The sequence below is a fragment of the Botrytis cinerea genome, chromosome 12 (assembly GCF_000143535.2).
Source record: "Botrytis cinerea B05.10 chromosome 12, complete sequence".
NCBI lineage: Eukaryota > Fungi > Ascomycota > Leotiomycetes > Helotiales > Sclerotiniaceae > Botrytis > Botrytis cinerea.
Genome location: NC_037321.1, coordinates 165,283 through 181,254, shown reverse-complemented (window position 1 = coordinate 181,254; position 15,972 = coordinate 165,283). Strand labels below are relative to the sequence as shown.

At 42.0% G+C, this 15,972-nt stretch overlaps 2 protein-coding genes across 2 annotated transcripts; one reads left to right on the top strand and one right to left on the bottom strand.

Annotated features, from left to right (window-relative positions):
- Window positions 1-2,137: 2,137 nt before the first annotated feature.
- Window positions 2,138-4,827, top strand: BCIN_12g00480 (hypothetical protein). Its single transcript, XM_001557906.2, has 2 exons — window positions 2,138-3,302; window positions 3,391-4,827. Exons 1-2 carry the CDS (start codon window positions 2,741-2,743, stop codon window positions 4,737-4,739), a joined length of 1,911 nt encoding a protein of 636 aa, XP_001557956.1. The 5' UTR covers window positions 2,138-2,740; the 3' UTR covers window positions 4,740-4,827.
- Window positions 4,828-7,130: 2,303 nt separating this feature from the next.
- BCIN_12g00470 (hypothetical protein) lies at window positions 7,131-8,725 on the bottom strand. The gene is made up of 2 exons (XM_024696181.1): window positions 7,732-8,725; window positions 7,131-7,670 (listed from the first exon to the last, which is right to left on the bottom strand). Exons 1-2 carry the CDS (start codon window positions 8,440-8,442, stop codon window positions 7,251-7,253), a joined length of 1,131 nt encoding a protein of 376 aa, XP_024551987.1. The 5' UTR covers window positions 8,443-8,725; the 3' UTR covers window positions 7,131-7,250.
- Window positions 8,726-15,972: the final 7,247 nt, after the last annotated feature.

Below are 15,972 nucleotides of genomic sequence, written 5' to 3'. Positions count from 1 at the left end.
TGATGGAGGCTGTATTGCCTCATTAAAGCTCTTTCTTCACGCCATTTGCGGATCGCTCGGAGAACGAGTCGAAGTTTGCATGGTTTCCATTCCGTGCCAGGAACATGACTATGTCTGTTTTCTTAGACCATGATTGGTTTTGCTATCACAGCTCTTCTCTATTCATTCGGAAGAGGATCCAACATCCATGTGGACTTCGGATACCTTTCCGATGAGCAGAGTTAAAAGACTGGGGCATCAAGGTTCTAGAGATGGTTCCTTGACGAGTTTTTTTTTGGATTCAATTCTTTCCATGCACAAGGGCAATCTTATGATTGGCATATTTCGCGTTCTCACCTATCTCATCATTGCAAATACGAGATACTTCTAATCCACATTGTGACGTAAGGAGAAGTGCTGAGCAGCATTATGTTGAGAGTTCGATTCTATGGCACAAGATGTTGCCTTGCCGCTCATAAGAAATTATGCCGAGCAATTTTTGATTGATATTCTTTCACAGTGTACTTTTAGGACCTGAGTTCAAAGAGCGTCTCTCTTGACTGTTTCCAAGATAAAGATGGCATCTCGTGTTAGCCCTTGCGGCACGGCAAGATCATCTAGGTATGTGATCCTGCAACAATTGGAGACTTCTATATCATGTCAAGAAAGGTCTTTATCACAAGGTAGTAAATGCCTCCTACTAAAAATGTTTGCAACCAATCTCTTTATTTTTGACACTCACTTCTTATCGAACCCTCCAGACTTTGGCCGTGGCGGTTACAATGGACCCAATGATGATTCCGAGGACGAAAGCCGACAATCTTGACAATGGTCATGCTTCCTGGGTTATATCAGATCGTGTAGGCTCTTCGAACTGCAAAGGGGGGTTGCGAAGTCTTTACTGTTCCCTCCTTTTCAAGACTTGACGGGCAAGTAGGTCACAAGGAGTGGCCAATGAAACAGGGGTTTCGATAACTATCCAACTCTGAGATGGTCCCTCAATGTGTTTGCAGAGAACTATGGAGCTCACCAAGCCGAATTTCAAGGTGTTCTTGTAAAAGATTGATCTTCTCTCTCGGGATTCGAAAGGGGTTCACGAACTCTTCATTTGACGAGCAACAACTTTGCACCCCGTCGAAACGTTACTTTCTAAATATTCAAACTTCCGTGTAATCAATCGTTCATCCGAAATCAGTGCCATGCTCTCATTCATGATTCTTCCTGGACATCATGTTTCCCTTCTCACGCGAAAGTCTCTTTCTCTTTCGTGTGAGAATCCCATCATCGCCCATTTACTTTTTCGATTCTCAACATTAAGGTCTTGTATGATATTCGACAGTGAACTCTGATGATCTTGGCTTGAAACTTCAAAATCCTACTAAACGTCAAGTCCGAATGGGGCTACCTACCTGCACACATGGAAGCCTGTGAGCCTGTAAGCCTGGGAGAGAGGGGAGAGGGAGGGGAAAGGGAGGATAGAAGGTCTAGATTTGGGTTTGAGGGCAAGGATGATGAACTTAATTGAATGAACGGATAGATTTCAAGAGTCACGGTCATAGGCTCACGCATGTCAGTATGCCATGGCCAAGGGCGTGGTAGATCTATAATCGAGTGCTGGAATGTGTTTAGATTTTGATACAAAGGTAGAATCACGAAAACAAATGTGGAATGTTCGGTCTATAAAGTTTAATGTGTAACTATAAAAACTACATCTACTATCTTATTAAACTCACCAATACTTTGATCAAACTTGAGTGTTGCTGTACATTACATTTCCTAGGGAGGGATTTTTCTCGCGTTTATTCATGCTTTCGAAACTGATATGGAACTACGGAGTGAGTCAATAAGTATTAGAAATAGGAATAACTAACTGTAAGGAATATAGAGAGCATGGCAATCTTATCAATTCCGTAAAACTCGGTGGGTATAAAATCAAATCCAGGGACATCATGGAGAAGTTATCGAAATACCTAGGTATAGAAATAGGTAGGTAGGTAGAGAAATAGAGCAAGGCCCAAGTTAGTTAATAACTTCTTTTAGTTTATTAGTTAACTTAACTCATAATTATAATAGGTAGGTAACTGATTGATATCCCTCAATTCTCAAATAAACACACGGTACGGTACCGTTTTATTGGTAATGCGAGATTCGATATGGTGGTTAGTTATGTGTATATAGTTGTATTTATATAGTTATATGTATATAGTTATATTTATACAGTTACATACAGAGTTACATATGATACTTTGTAAATGTAAATCATCAATCAAACCTCGCTCCACCCAGTGCCAGTGCCAGTGCCAGTGTCAGTGCCAGTGCCAGTCAGTTCCTTCAGCATCTCGAAAATGAATAAATGCCAAGCCGGCACATTCATCTTCTCCCTCCCTCCCTCCCCACAAATACAAATTCGGGGTTTCACTATTGAAATTGGTAATTATTGGAGAGGGAGGTGGGTGTTCGAACGCATATTGTGTGGGTGGAGGGTGAGTGATTACGAGGACATCGTATTTCGTATCTTTATGTGGTGTGGTGGTGGTTCGGTTTGAGATGAAATTGAGCTGTTTAAATACCGCATTTTTGTATGCTGATTGTTTGATTGATTGATTATTTGTGTATGTGTTAGGTTACTTCTTTGGGATTGATAGCCGGTTTGTCGAGCGATTGTTAGGTGGGATTTCTTGTTGGTTGGAAGGTCGCAAGCTCTCCCTTTAGTCGCAAGCTCCTCGTACTCCAGTCAGTCGCATGCCTCTAATGCGCCGAAATGGCGCTTCGAAACCCTCAACATGCGTTTTCCAAGACATTGTCAGATGAGCATCTAGCCACGCACTCTGGTTCGAGTTCGTCGAGCGCGGCTTCTGCGGAGAGAGAGGTCGTGCATCTGACGCCGGATTTTGACTCGGATGAGGGGGCAGATGATGGGGTTGATGGGGTTGATGGGGTTGATGATGATGATGATGATGATTCGGATTCGGATTTGGATATGGGGATGGGGATGGGGATGGGGATGAGGGGTGGAGAACGTGCACAGAATGACAGTTATAAAATGCAGAGATGGCAACCTGTGCATAGGGAAAAGGGAAAGTTTAAAGAACTTAAAAAGGCGGATTTGGATTTAGACGTGGATGTGGATGTGGATATGGATTCCGATGAGGATAGTTATCGCGATGAGACTAGGAGGAGGAGGAGGAGGGGCAGTTTCTCGACAGTACAATCATATCAGCTATATACGCCAGATGAGGAACGAACCGTGGTGAGGAAATTCGATAGGAAGTTGGTGGTTTTTGTTGCATTGCTATACATGTTGAGTTTCTTGGACCGATCAAGTATATTCACCTTCTTGCATCCCAGCTCTCTCATCCCCTTTCTCGTTAATAAAAGGAGTTCAGCCATACTAACTCCTTCTTTCTCCAGATATCGGTAATGCGAAAATCGCAGGTCTAGAACGAGATTTACATTTGGATTCGAATAAATATGAATGGGTTGTTACGGCATTCTACATCGCATATATATGTTTCGAATGGATGAGTATATTGTGGAAGGTCATACCGGCGCATATTTATATAACGGTGATTGTCCTCTCATGGGGAATCATCGCATCGTTACAATCTATCGCGACATCTTTTGCAGGACTACTTGTTCTGCGAACATTGTTGGGAATCGGAGAAGCGGGGTTCACAGGAATCCCATTCTATCTATCCTTTTTCTTCAAGAGAGAAGAATTAGCATTTCGGACGGGAATCTTCTTGAGCGCTGCTCCGCTCGCAACTTCCTTTGCAAGTTCTCTCGCATGGGGAATTGTGAAATTGGGAGAGCGTTCCCCGATTGCCCCATGGCGACTTTTATTTCTCGTCGAGGGATTTCCCAGCGTTCTGGTGGCGCTTTTCGCGTGGCATCATATTCCTGATAGTCCGAATACGGCTTCTTACCTCACGACGCGCGAGAAGAAAATTGCGCGTCTTCGTCTCCGTCATGAAGTTACTTCTTCCCCCAGCGCCAAAACCACACCATCTTCCGGTCTCAAGATCAGAGAAGTATTTCTTACTTTCCGCGATCCGAAAGTTTACCTCACAGCTCTCATGTTTTTCTTTTCCAACATGGCATTCAGCAGTATGCCCATCTTTCTCCCCACCATCCTAACACACATGGGACATTCGGCCTCCACCTCCCAAGCCCTCTCCGCACCCCCCTATCTCCTCTCCTTTTTCTCCGTCCTCCTCACCTCCTACCTCTCCGACAAATTCTGCTCTCGCTCTCCCTTCCTCATCTTCCACGCTCTCCTCTCTTCCCTCGGCTACACCCTCCTCGCTCTCCCTCCCCACTTCATCTCCCCCTCCATCCGCTACCTCGCCATCTATCCCGCCTGCGTGGGCTTTTTCTGCGTCATCACAATCCTCATAACCTGGACATTGAATAATCAACCCTCGTCTTCAAGACAAGGAACAGGATTCGCCATCATGCAGATGGTGGGGCAGTGTGGACCGCTGGTCGGCACGCGATTGTATCCGGAAACTCAGGCCCCGTATTATACGGAGGGGATGGGGGTTTGTGCGGGGGTTATGTTTGGGGTTGCGGGGTTGGGGTGGGGGTTAAGATGGTGGTTGGGGAGGGAGAATCAGAGGAGTGGCGGGAGGTATGGGAGGTTGGGTGGAGAATGGGAGGGGGAGGATGAAGAGGAGAGGGGATTGGTAGCGAATGAAAATGGGAATGGGAAGGTGAAGAGTAGAAGGGATGGGAAAATATCGTTTTTGTATATGTTGTGAGATGTTTGCGTGAATCTAGATAATTGGGTGAGATCAAGTCTGATTCAGATTAGTGAGAATGAAATTTTTCTCAATGATATGATTGATATGATAGCTTTCGATTGTGATTGTGATTATAAGGAATCTTTTTTTTCTTTCTTTCTTTCTTTCTTTGATATACTCATGTTAAGATTTTCTTATCTTCTTCTGTTTTACAAGTTGTATATATATATATTTCTGTGTCTATATCATATCATATTACATTGTATCATATAATCTCTACACACCTGTTTATCCAAACTGTTGGAGAGGGAGGGAGGGATAGGACGCAAGTGTCCTGACCCAACTCAACCCAGTACAACCCAATGCTTTATAATTTTCCTCTTTCTTCTTTAGCTTTGTATATTTTGTATATTTTGTATATTTTGTATTTTGTAAATCAGGAATTGTATGGCTCGTGGCTTGTAGCTTGTAGCTTGTAGCTTGTAGCTTGTAGCTTGTAGCTTGTAGCTTGTAGCTTGTTTTGAGGGTTTGCTATTCGGGGTTTGGTATTTGGGGTTTAGAATTTAGAATGGTGTTTGGTGTTTAGTTTGGGTGTTTGGTTTGGAATCTGGGATCTGGGATTTGGTGTATAGATAATCTTTATATTTATGGGTGGATGTTGATATATTGAATGGTGTGTTAGATGATGTGTTGGTTTAGATGATAGATAGGTTGTTGAGATGTTCGAATTGGAATTGGGAAATGAACGGATGAATGAATAGATGAGAGGAGGTTTTGGGGATTAGGGTGCATGGTAGAGATAGATCGAGAGGATAAATCAACTGAATGACTGGGCCTTTATGCAGATGAGTTTGAAGATGGAGAGGAAATCGGATAGAGGGAGGAGGAGATGAGAGAAGATGGGATGAAATGGGATAGAGAAAGGGGGAGAGGAGAGGAGAGATGAGAGGGGAAATCAGATAGAGAAAGAAAGAAAAGAAGATTTCGAGGATCCGGATAGGAGAGGAAACGGATAGGGGAGGGAAAGGGAGAAGTATACTAGCTGATTCCTCTCTTACGACGATTTAAGAGTTTGAGAGTTAGAAGTTAGAGTTTCTTGGATTGGATTGGATTGGATTGGAAAGATCTATTGTGAGTTTGGTTTAGTTTAATTTTATTTTGGTTTGGTTTACTTGAGGTTGTTGATCTTTGGGTGATAGATGATCACATTAAATACCCGTCTTACTACCTAGTAAGTAAGTAAGTAAATATTATTCTGATTTCTAATTTCTATATCGCTAGCTATTCCCTTTTTCTTTTACAATTATACTTGATACTTGTTATTTATGATATATATCTCTATATCCTGTTTGTTTAGATTTTGATATTGATATTGATTCTGAGAGTTGTGGAATGGTAAATGGTAAATGGTAAATGGTAAATGGTAAATGGTAACTGGTTCTGTGGATGGATTTATGGTGTTGGCTAGGTATGAAAAGTGATTGGATTGGGCTCGGCTCGGCTCGGCTAGGTTGGGTGGGAGATCTATCGGAAGGGTGTGGTATGGGTATGTATTTAATTGGGATTCGGCATGGGAATGCTGGGAGGGCGTCTTAGGTTTGGTGGGGGGGGTTGAGTTGTTTGTGGGGAGATCATATTCTTTTCTTTTTTCTTGTGAAATTTAGTATGTGGTTTGGAGAGTATAGAATGGCTTGGGATGGAATGGAATGACATATAGATTAGCATATATATATAGTTTGTTAATCTTTATGATTAGAAGGTGTTTGTATCAACTTGATTGGTAAGTGTCAAAGTCCTTTAGTCTATTATGGTTGTAGTTGTTCTTGATCATTATTATCTATGGGGAGTTACATATTTATATAAGGAAGCGCTAGTGAATATAGTATTCTCTGTATAATTGTATGATAGAAGGACAGTCTATTATTTTAGATCTGGGAGACTTGAATAGCAATCGATAGTCAGGGCGAAGTTTTTCTTCTGTGTGGGTTCAGTTTTTAGGGAATTAGTCGTTCTCGATGATTTAGAGTCTGTGAGATAATTCTTGTGTCGAGATTTAGATTTCTGAGGTTTGGGGTCATACAGGCTAGTGGTTTCTATACCAGGTCATTTTATATGGTTATATAGTAGTGTGTAGTTCAATGAGCTATATTAGTTTTATAACCCCTATATGATCTTGGGAGTTTTTGGTGTCAGAGGAGCTGGGGATTTTCTGTTGCTTTTCTCTAGTAAGTGTTGTGGGGAGGTAGAAGAATGAGAAGAAAGGGGGCTGGCCATAGTGAGAAGGAAAAAGAGTGATCTAAATCCTCTGGATGGATAAGACAGGTTGTAAAGTTATGCGTACAGAATCATCTTACCAGAATGATTTCTGGAGTATCTGACAGATTGAACATATAAAAAACGTTCGTGATTTGGAATTTTCTCGATTTCCAATTTGCTGGTCTAGTATATGGTATACTCCGATCAATACACCTCAATCTGCCCATCCTTATTCAACAATTACTCTAGAACAAAAGTTCATCCACTTTTCACCTATCTTCCCTCTCTTTCCTCTCCCATTCTAACAATATATTTCTCATCTCCTACCCTCCCTCTAATCCTCCACCACTTCCTCCTCACATCCCACCACATATCCTCTAACTCCCCAAATTCTTTCAATCCCTTAACCTTCAACCTTACCCCTTCCACTAACCATTCCTCCAACTCCGAAAAACAACATATAAAACGCCGCGCTTCTTGTCTCGATCCATTCCACATATCAATCGGTCTGAGTAGGGAATTTGAAGAAACGAGAAGAACTTCTAAGCCGGAAAGTTTCGAGATGAAGGGTTTTAAGACTGTTATTGCAGAGGCAAGTATATCCGGATCCATGCACATAGATGAAGTAGTTAGTTGGATATACTTTATTTTACGGGTTGTGGAGAGTCCGAGACGGTTGAGTACGTTATGGGACTATATTCCAAAATTAATCAGCATATACTCTCCCATCAATCTCGCTAGAGAAATAACCGACCCGTCGTTCATGAGTACACTCTCCATGACAGCAAGAATTCACACAATGCTGATGTCTCCATGCTCCCTTGACTCTCTCGCCCCATCTCCTACTTTTATCGCTATCTCTTCTCCGCTGCTCTCGCATCTGTTTCCAACATACCGCACAATGAAGATCCTCAATATCAAAGACCCAGTAGCGTGGCTCGTTAGAATCAGCGATGCAGCGGAGAATGGCGTAGTCTTCGGATTTATCTTCGACTTGACTGGTGCGTTTGGATCCGTTGATGTTGATATGCATCTTTTTTGGAGAAGTCTCGAGAAGATAGTTTATGACTGAGGATGCTGGTATTTGAGGTCGGGTGGTTACGTTGCTTTTTTGAATCCTGGAGGCCTGTGAGTTGGTGTTTGCGAAGGACGGTTTTGAAGCTGGGGAAGAAATGTGTGAGTTGGAAGGTGGGTAGCCTAGCATCTCAAGAGTTCTTCGATGGGATATCCCGGAGACCCAGACATCGAGGCCGGGAGTTGAGGGAAGTATTTGGGTAGGTTTGGTGGTACTACGGCAAGGAGATTCTGTTTTGGGGTCTGCTTGGAGGAAATATTTTGTTGAATAGTAGGACTTAGCTCTGTCTTCTCCTGAGACGAGTATCTTGGGTGAGTCCTGGATTGATTGGAACATGGGTGTTCCAGAAGTAGAGGACTGTGAAGTTGAAGATTCGCGTAGGAGACTCATGTTGGAGGGCTTAAAAGCCTGTAGTTCTGATTCTGGTGATAGAATTGGAATTGTTGATGTTTACCCGAATATTAGTTGTAGTCGTGATGGTAGTTATAGTTCTATTGCTCTGGGTAGTCCTCTGGGTAGTCCTACCTCTAATTAAATGCCTGGTTTTGGTACCATTGGTAGTAGTAGTAGTGATATATTTACTAGTAGTAGTCACACCACTGGTGCCGATAGACTATCTTATGGTTTATATACTACAAGCAGTATTGATTAAATCTCGAATTGATGAAGTGACAAGTTTCCGTTAATTTAGAAGGATGGTAGCGTTCCATAAAGTTTGTCTTATCTGGCGAGTTGATGATTCTCAGATTGGAAGGATGGATGGAAGTGTTGCGATGTTTACTAAGGCAAGTACGCATAGTATGTGGTCAGTGAGGCCATAAGCTATTTGGATGTAATATATTGCAAGCGATTTCCATAGAAACCTGACGTAAGGTTCTCAGACCTCATTGCTCTTGTTCTGTTGGTTTTTAATAGTTAAAAAGATACGATATGACTGATTCTCAGAGGTTGGCAGGCTTCATCTACCTCGTTTTAAAACAAGTGATCTTTGAGCGGATGGGCGTCGTTGCCGTTTCTGTCAGTTGCTATGCAATCTTCAACCGCACTAGACTCTTTCATAATTTGGATAAATTCACCACCTATGTATACCATACACTCTGTCTCTTCTGATATAATGAAATTTCACCTTCTATTCTCCCTCTCTAATGCATGAACATCCTTTATTAATATTACTTGAGTCCCATTTAGCGAGAAATCTAATGAGGAACCGAGAATGTCGATGCCATTTACAAATCAACAGGATAGGTTGAAAACCTATGGACAACTTCTGAGGGGCAGAAATTTCAACTCTTCTGTAGCCTTTTATGACTTAATCCCATCCTTACTTGTCAAAATCTTGATCAGCAAGAGACAAGCGTTCCAAGCACGGATTAACGTTTGGGCGTGTCAAAAGTTGAGATAAAAATGGCGTAAGACAGCAAATCAGCTATTGAAGTTTAAACCGAGCAACAGCTATGTTATTATTGTCTTCAAAACGGTGAACGTGAAACATTGTAAGAGTGTCTTCATTATAAAACTTCGAGAACTGCTGTGAGGTGTTATTCCTTTCTCTAAGCCGCAAGTCAAGCTTGAACGTGGATATATATCGTGTTCGGCGGGCGAGGAGTGCGATCAAGAGTATTGCTTGGATCTTCAAGGTGGGTATAGTTTTTTTCATTACCACTTTATAGAGCCTGATGGTCTTTGTAGTCGTTTGGAAAGTTTTATCAGGAAGTAGAGCCTCTATCGCTGAAATTCTGGATCCTCAAGGTGTGGTGACGTCTGCAACTACTGGTATCTGGATGAGAGAAGGCGGCGCTATTGACATCACGACTGTAGTAATGTATAGTACAAGAAAGGTATTTTATGCAAAGATTTAATATAAGTAATGTGGCACATTCAAACTTTCGCTTGCGTTCCATAGGTCATTGCATTTTTGAGACTACTAGTAGGCGTATAGATTCAATTTTGCGAATAACTTCGTCCAAAAAGACTCACCTGCTAGTTGAACGCTCTAATCAATTACATACTGGCAGATTAGACCTAGTCAGAACTAAACGACCACTGATCTGTTATAGATTCGTGAAGTTGATATCACCATCAAGTCATGACTATCAAATTCGACTAGATAGAGATAATGACTTTACCACTACATAAATAATGTATGATCGGGATACACAGTCTAGATAATTCAATGAAATGATCCGACAGTGATATGGCCTCTTGACATCACTAATCTGTTTTGGAGAAGAAGAACACTATCACACTCTTTACATCATTCAAAAATATTCTCGTCTTCTTAAATTCTCCATATCTAGTCAAACAATTACACGCTATTTAGCAGACCGAGCGCAATGTGAGTAGACGGGCAAGATTTTTATTTTTATTTTTATTTTGAAAACCTACCAATTATTGTTTTCGTTCCTACTTATCTTCTGAAGCCGCAAACTCCGAGCTACCAAGTTGCGATGATTCAGCTATGAAGAACGGCGATTGAAAGATTCTGCCCAGCACTGACCTAGCAATAATGTTGAAGAAATGTGGGAGAAAATTGGAAAAGACATAAGCTACTGTATATCCGTCGAATCTATCCCACATCAATATTGACAATAGCCGCCACCACCAGTTGAAAACTCATCATCTCATCTCATCAGCCGGTCAAACTTCGGCCTCTATACGTGAGATATCATTGCGGGTCAGGTACAGTCATGCCAATGCAATATCCGACAATGGGAAACTCAATGTCATTGAGCCACAGCCTATTCAGCCGTGGAAAAATTGCATGGTCCGCCAACGTCCTCGTTGGTAGCTTCCCAGGACCACGGCGACCTGACCGATACTTACAGATGGAAACATGATTTGGTACGGGATTTGAAAGAAGTGAAATGATCGCAAGTAGGTAAGCACGGAAGTGGCGTTTTAGTAATCACTATAGCTCATTACCAGGTAGCTTGAGTTAAAGATTATGTCCTATTTGGGAAATATTTCGGTCAACGGTACGAATTATACAACAAATTCACGGATATACGAATAGTTGTCAGTTTGTAATTAAAGATTACATGTGGTCCAAAGTAATAATCATCTTTTAAGTGATCCTTGTAGTATCAGGACAAATCCCCTGATTAAGCGATCAAGGACATAAAAAAAACATCTGAACGCCATGAACAATCTTTGTATAGTTGCTTGTTTTCCTTAAATCCTATTGATTCGTTTCAGACTCGTTTCCATTATTATCTTATGTCAGATATTTTAAATCCTTCGAGATGCACTTTCGCAAGTGCCACGCCGCACCGCCACGTAAGGATTCATGCATAATATAAACTCCGCCTCATTCAAGTGAGTATACACCTCATTAGGCCAGTAGCTATAGCTTACAACGCATGCTGGCTAATCTTATCTAATTATGTCTAATCCTGTCGTACGCTTCTATTCCTACCGAAACAAGACCCTTATGCTGGGCCCCGAGCTCTTTCATTAACATCAACACGTGGCGGGGCGAGGATTTTGATGGTGGCGCAGGCAGTTTCAAACTTTTATGATCCTACCAAACCGTAGAGCTGGTATTTGCTGACACTGAAAGAAGCTGACAGGTAGTAGTAAGAAGCCTTGATTCCTGGTTAATGCATGTGAATAGTGCAATAAAAGTCGAGAAATAGGACAGCGCTGACGGAGATAGCGAGCTGTGGTATTTTCTTTCATTCCTCAGTGTTCCTAAATAAAGTCGTAACTGCGACGATATTCCTTCATCTGAAATTCAACGCTTAAATCTCTAGAAAAGCTGATATGATGTTGAAAGGGTTGCATACTGCGCTCAATTCCTCGGTTGTTTACTGCTTACCTTGGTAGCTAGAAAATCAGCCTCGCAAAATCTTTTCCTAATTATGCGACTAAGTTCTCGTAGCATCAGTTGGCCGACATAAAAACTTATTCTGAGATATTTAATCCCTTCAGGGTAGCATTTCCTCTGGGCTCCCGAGATGCCCATATATGGTATAGCTGTGGATTCCAAATAATCCCTCTCTAAAAAGTGTCCTCTTTGGGTAATTCACCAACGATGGTCAGTCACCGATGCATACTTACCAGGCAAACGCCGTGGTAGCCTGCGACCAGTTTCTCAGGCCCCGAGTTATGTTTAATCTTCATTCCCAAGGCACATGTGTTTCCAAACTCAACCTCTCGAGCCGGCACGAAGCTCTCACAAGATAATCTCATGATCATAATAATTTTCAATTCAATACTGTAATGATTCACACTTGTGACTGTCTGTAGTTTTGAGTCACTTAACTTTGAACACTGGAGTTGTTGAGCGTGTTGCCGAGTCTTGTATACAAAATTGATCGCAACGCAATGTATCTCCGAAGGTGTCATTCTCGCCTACGCATCACACCCCTTTCTACTTTAGGCTTCCATCAGGCTACGTCAACTCAACGCCCTGGTATACGTATGCCCACCAGTCACAATGATAATTTCTTCGGAGTCTTCGATGATATCACGGCTTCGGTGAGAATTTGAGGAAGTTACTAGCATCTATCTTCAGCAACACAGCTTTTCGCTCCTAACATCGTGGTATCAACATGGTCAAAAGATAAACTTCTCGAGAGACCCTTGAAATTGCAACTTCTGCCTATTCAGACTATCATTATCGTTGTTTTGGACTCCGCTTGAAACTGCTGTGGCATGGGGCGCTGCTCACTCCTTGCTCGGATACAATTACCGGCAGCCGTAGAAGGTTCTAGCTTCAAGAGCGGAGGGCAAATTAATATGATAGGCATCGATAGCATTGAAAGCCTACACATAATTACATATTGCATAAACTAGCTTGGGCAAACGAGATCTACCTCCAATCTCAAGACGAAAATGTTAGCATACATATCTGCGAAATCGTTCTACTCTCTAGTTGTTCTTTCCATGGACTTTCCCTATATCGGAATCATGTTTGTCGCTCACGATCTTCTTTACTCACCGTCCTTTACAGATATGTCTAAGCTTCAAACTTTAATGTATTTCTTATTTCTACATCATTACCCTTAAGAATTCAATAATGTGCCCCACTAGAACACTTACACTCAACACTTCTCCGGATTATTCCCGTCTCACGTAGACACACTCTGACAGTTTAGCTAAACAAATACTAATTCAAGGGCCTTATAGTTTTTTACTAACTAGAAAGTGAAAAACCCCTTTACCAAGATGCCAAGCTCGTCTTAACCTATCTCCCAATCGACACGACCACGAATACATCATGACTCAATATCATTCGACAACTCATCGCTGGCAGCTCATCTCATCTCACTAATTTACTTGCTAATTGACCAACAATACGCTCAGACTTGAGCTAAACAAGGTCACATTCATCCCCACATCCATTAGCATTAGCATGGCATCTCGCCGATTCTACTTTAGTGCCCGTCCCCGCCCAGCCAAGTAATTTCGAAGTTGAAGCTAGCAATGATCTTCCCGGTGCCGCCACTACTCACTGGCGCGAAACTTCAGCAACTATCTACTACCCATATCGGTGCACAGACTTTGAAATCGAAAGATGATTACATCCTTGCAGGATTCTTGGCAGATCCAAATTTGTGTTATCATTTTCACACCAACTTCGTACAACGGCCATTTCAGGATTTTTGGTTGACGATGGCCCGAAATGATTTTCCAATTGCAGAAGAGCTCCACAAATGGTGAGTCCGGGCTAATCATCTCGTCATCAAAGAGTGGGGGCGCGCTATGCAACTACTGTGAACCCAGGCTGGATCCACTCCCCCAACCTCCACTTAGATACAAAACTTGAGCTTGCCAACGAAGTTGACCATACGGATGGCAAAGCGTCATCTCCACGATAGTCAGGCCTAGAAGATCTTGAGATTCCTCGAAGTCTCGCAAATTACCCATCAAATCGAAGGGTTGTGCATCTATCCACATCATCGCTGACAAGCTGAGACCTTGCCCTTGATTTCATGGGTACCCGCACAAAATTACAAGTAATACTTTCAGTATTGAAGAAAGACATTCTGATGTTAGACATGATTAAAGTCTCCATCATCATCGACATGATTATCCCTATTCTCATGTTATCTTGATGAATAAGGAACTGAGACCGTGACCGAGACTTCTCGGTTTATGATGACCGATGTGGCCCGACATAGTAGGAGGTAATGTTCCATGTACAACGTAAGTACATTTTTGAAGAACTGACAAGAAAGGAAGCCCATTTGCATTATTGGGACTTTTTGTGTATACGCAGGCAATTCAATCTATTTCCTCATTGAGATGAACTCCAAATTTGATTAAATGCCGCTGGCGCCTCGATGAAGATGAAGTGATGAGGAAGAAAGAAAGCACTAGCTGATAAACTTGAAACCGATACGCCACTTTAATAATATTCATGGTATCAACCAGTAGAACACAACAAAAGTGCCACAAGACCACTGCGCAAAGACCCGTTACCCGTAGATATTACCATAAACGTAGCTCTACATTTGCATATGCATTGCAGCATGCATGCATGCACACGAACATACATAAAAACACTCGTCCAGTCACACAAAACTACAAACAAGTACCGTGACAACTTCAACCAACCCAGTTTTGGAGTCCAAGGTGGTTCTTCGTGTGCGTTGCGCCTGACGATATTCCCAAGTTTCTTGTTCTTAACTCTTCTTCCAAATTCCTCAGATCTCTAGGATTATTCCAAGTAATACGGCTCAATGTAGACACTAATTCCGAGCTCATTCATTTCATTATACACAGTCCCCAAGGGGTACCCTTCTTGTCTCGGCCCTGCTCCAGCTAATACAAGACAATATAAGTGAAAAAGTGAAGAGATTTTTATACATCCCGAGTATTTGTGTATCCCAGCCTCCCAGTCTTGTGTATCGGTCCCAGCCCAGTATTCTTCAATCACCTATTCTTGCCGTAACACTCGACCACAATACCGCATCACAACATATCCGAAAAGACCCACTTCCTGTACATACGTACCGTACATCGATGTTACATAGCGTACAATACTAGAAAAAATGATCCGATTCCCGAGTCTCCGATGGTATGCTGTATCTTGTACGACTTTTTTTTACGTATGATGCACATACCAATTTCTGGATCTCTCTAGTAAACTGTGCTAGAAAGATTAAGGTTTGAAAGTGACTTGATCTCATCAAGGGATATGGTTGCATACCTCAGTACAGCACACGGTAGAAAATAATGATTAGAAATACAGAACTAGGAGATTTAAAATGCGGTCGCCATTCTGACCCAAACTGCTGGAAATCCTTTGTTTCCTTTTTACTTGTGGGCCGCTAGTTTACACAATTTCATCCCGCTCTGTCTATCTTCGCCGTTCTTGCCAATCGAATTGCTAGTATCTCTGAAGAGCAATATTATACCGAGATATTCATCGGCATTTCCGAAGCGCAACGACACATGTTAGTCTTCAATTATCCTCCCGCTTGCTCGCCCCTTTGATTCTCGACGGAGGCATCTCCGTCGCTTTCAGCGCAACAAAGTGTGTCTGTGCTACTAGACGTCGAATCACTTGTCAATTTTTTGACTGATAATCAGGGATCCCATCTACTGAAGCATAGGAGCGAACTCTAATTGGAAGATCTCGTCCATATCGTGTAAATGAAAGCACGATTTGGCGGCAGATATAAGACAATAGAATCGCGAGATCTTCATGAAGAATTAGGTTCTAGACACATATGTCGATCTAGGTTAGTGTGATAGTACAAAGATCACGGGACTATTACGGATTGAGTTTGAACTAACCCTTGGATTTGGAGTCAGAGATCTTCCATCAGGGTACAAGTATGTTGAAAGCATTTAGAAGGAAGTGATGCCTGTCACGGTCAATTCCCATGGGATCATCGCATCGAAAGTAAGCCAATGTGAAACAGCCTTCATTCACCTTAGAAAAACAAAAAAGCTTCAGGATGGATATGA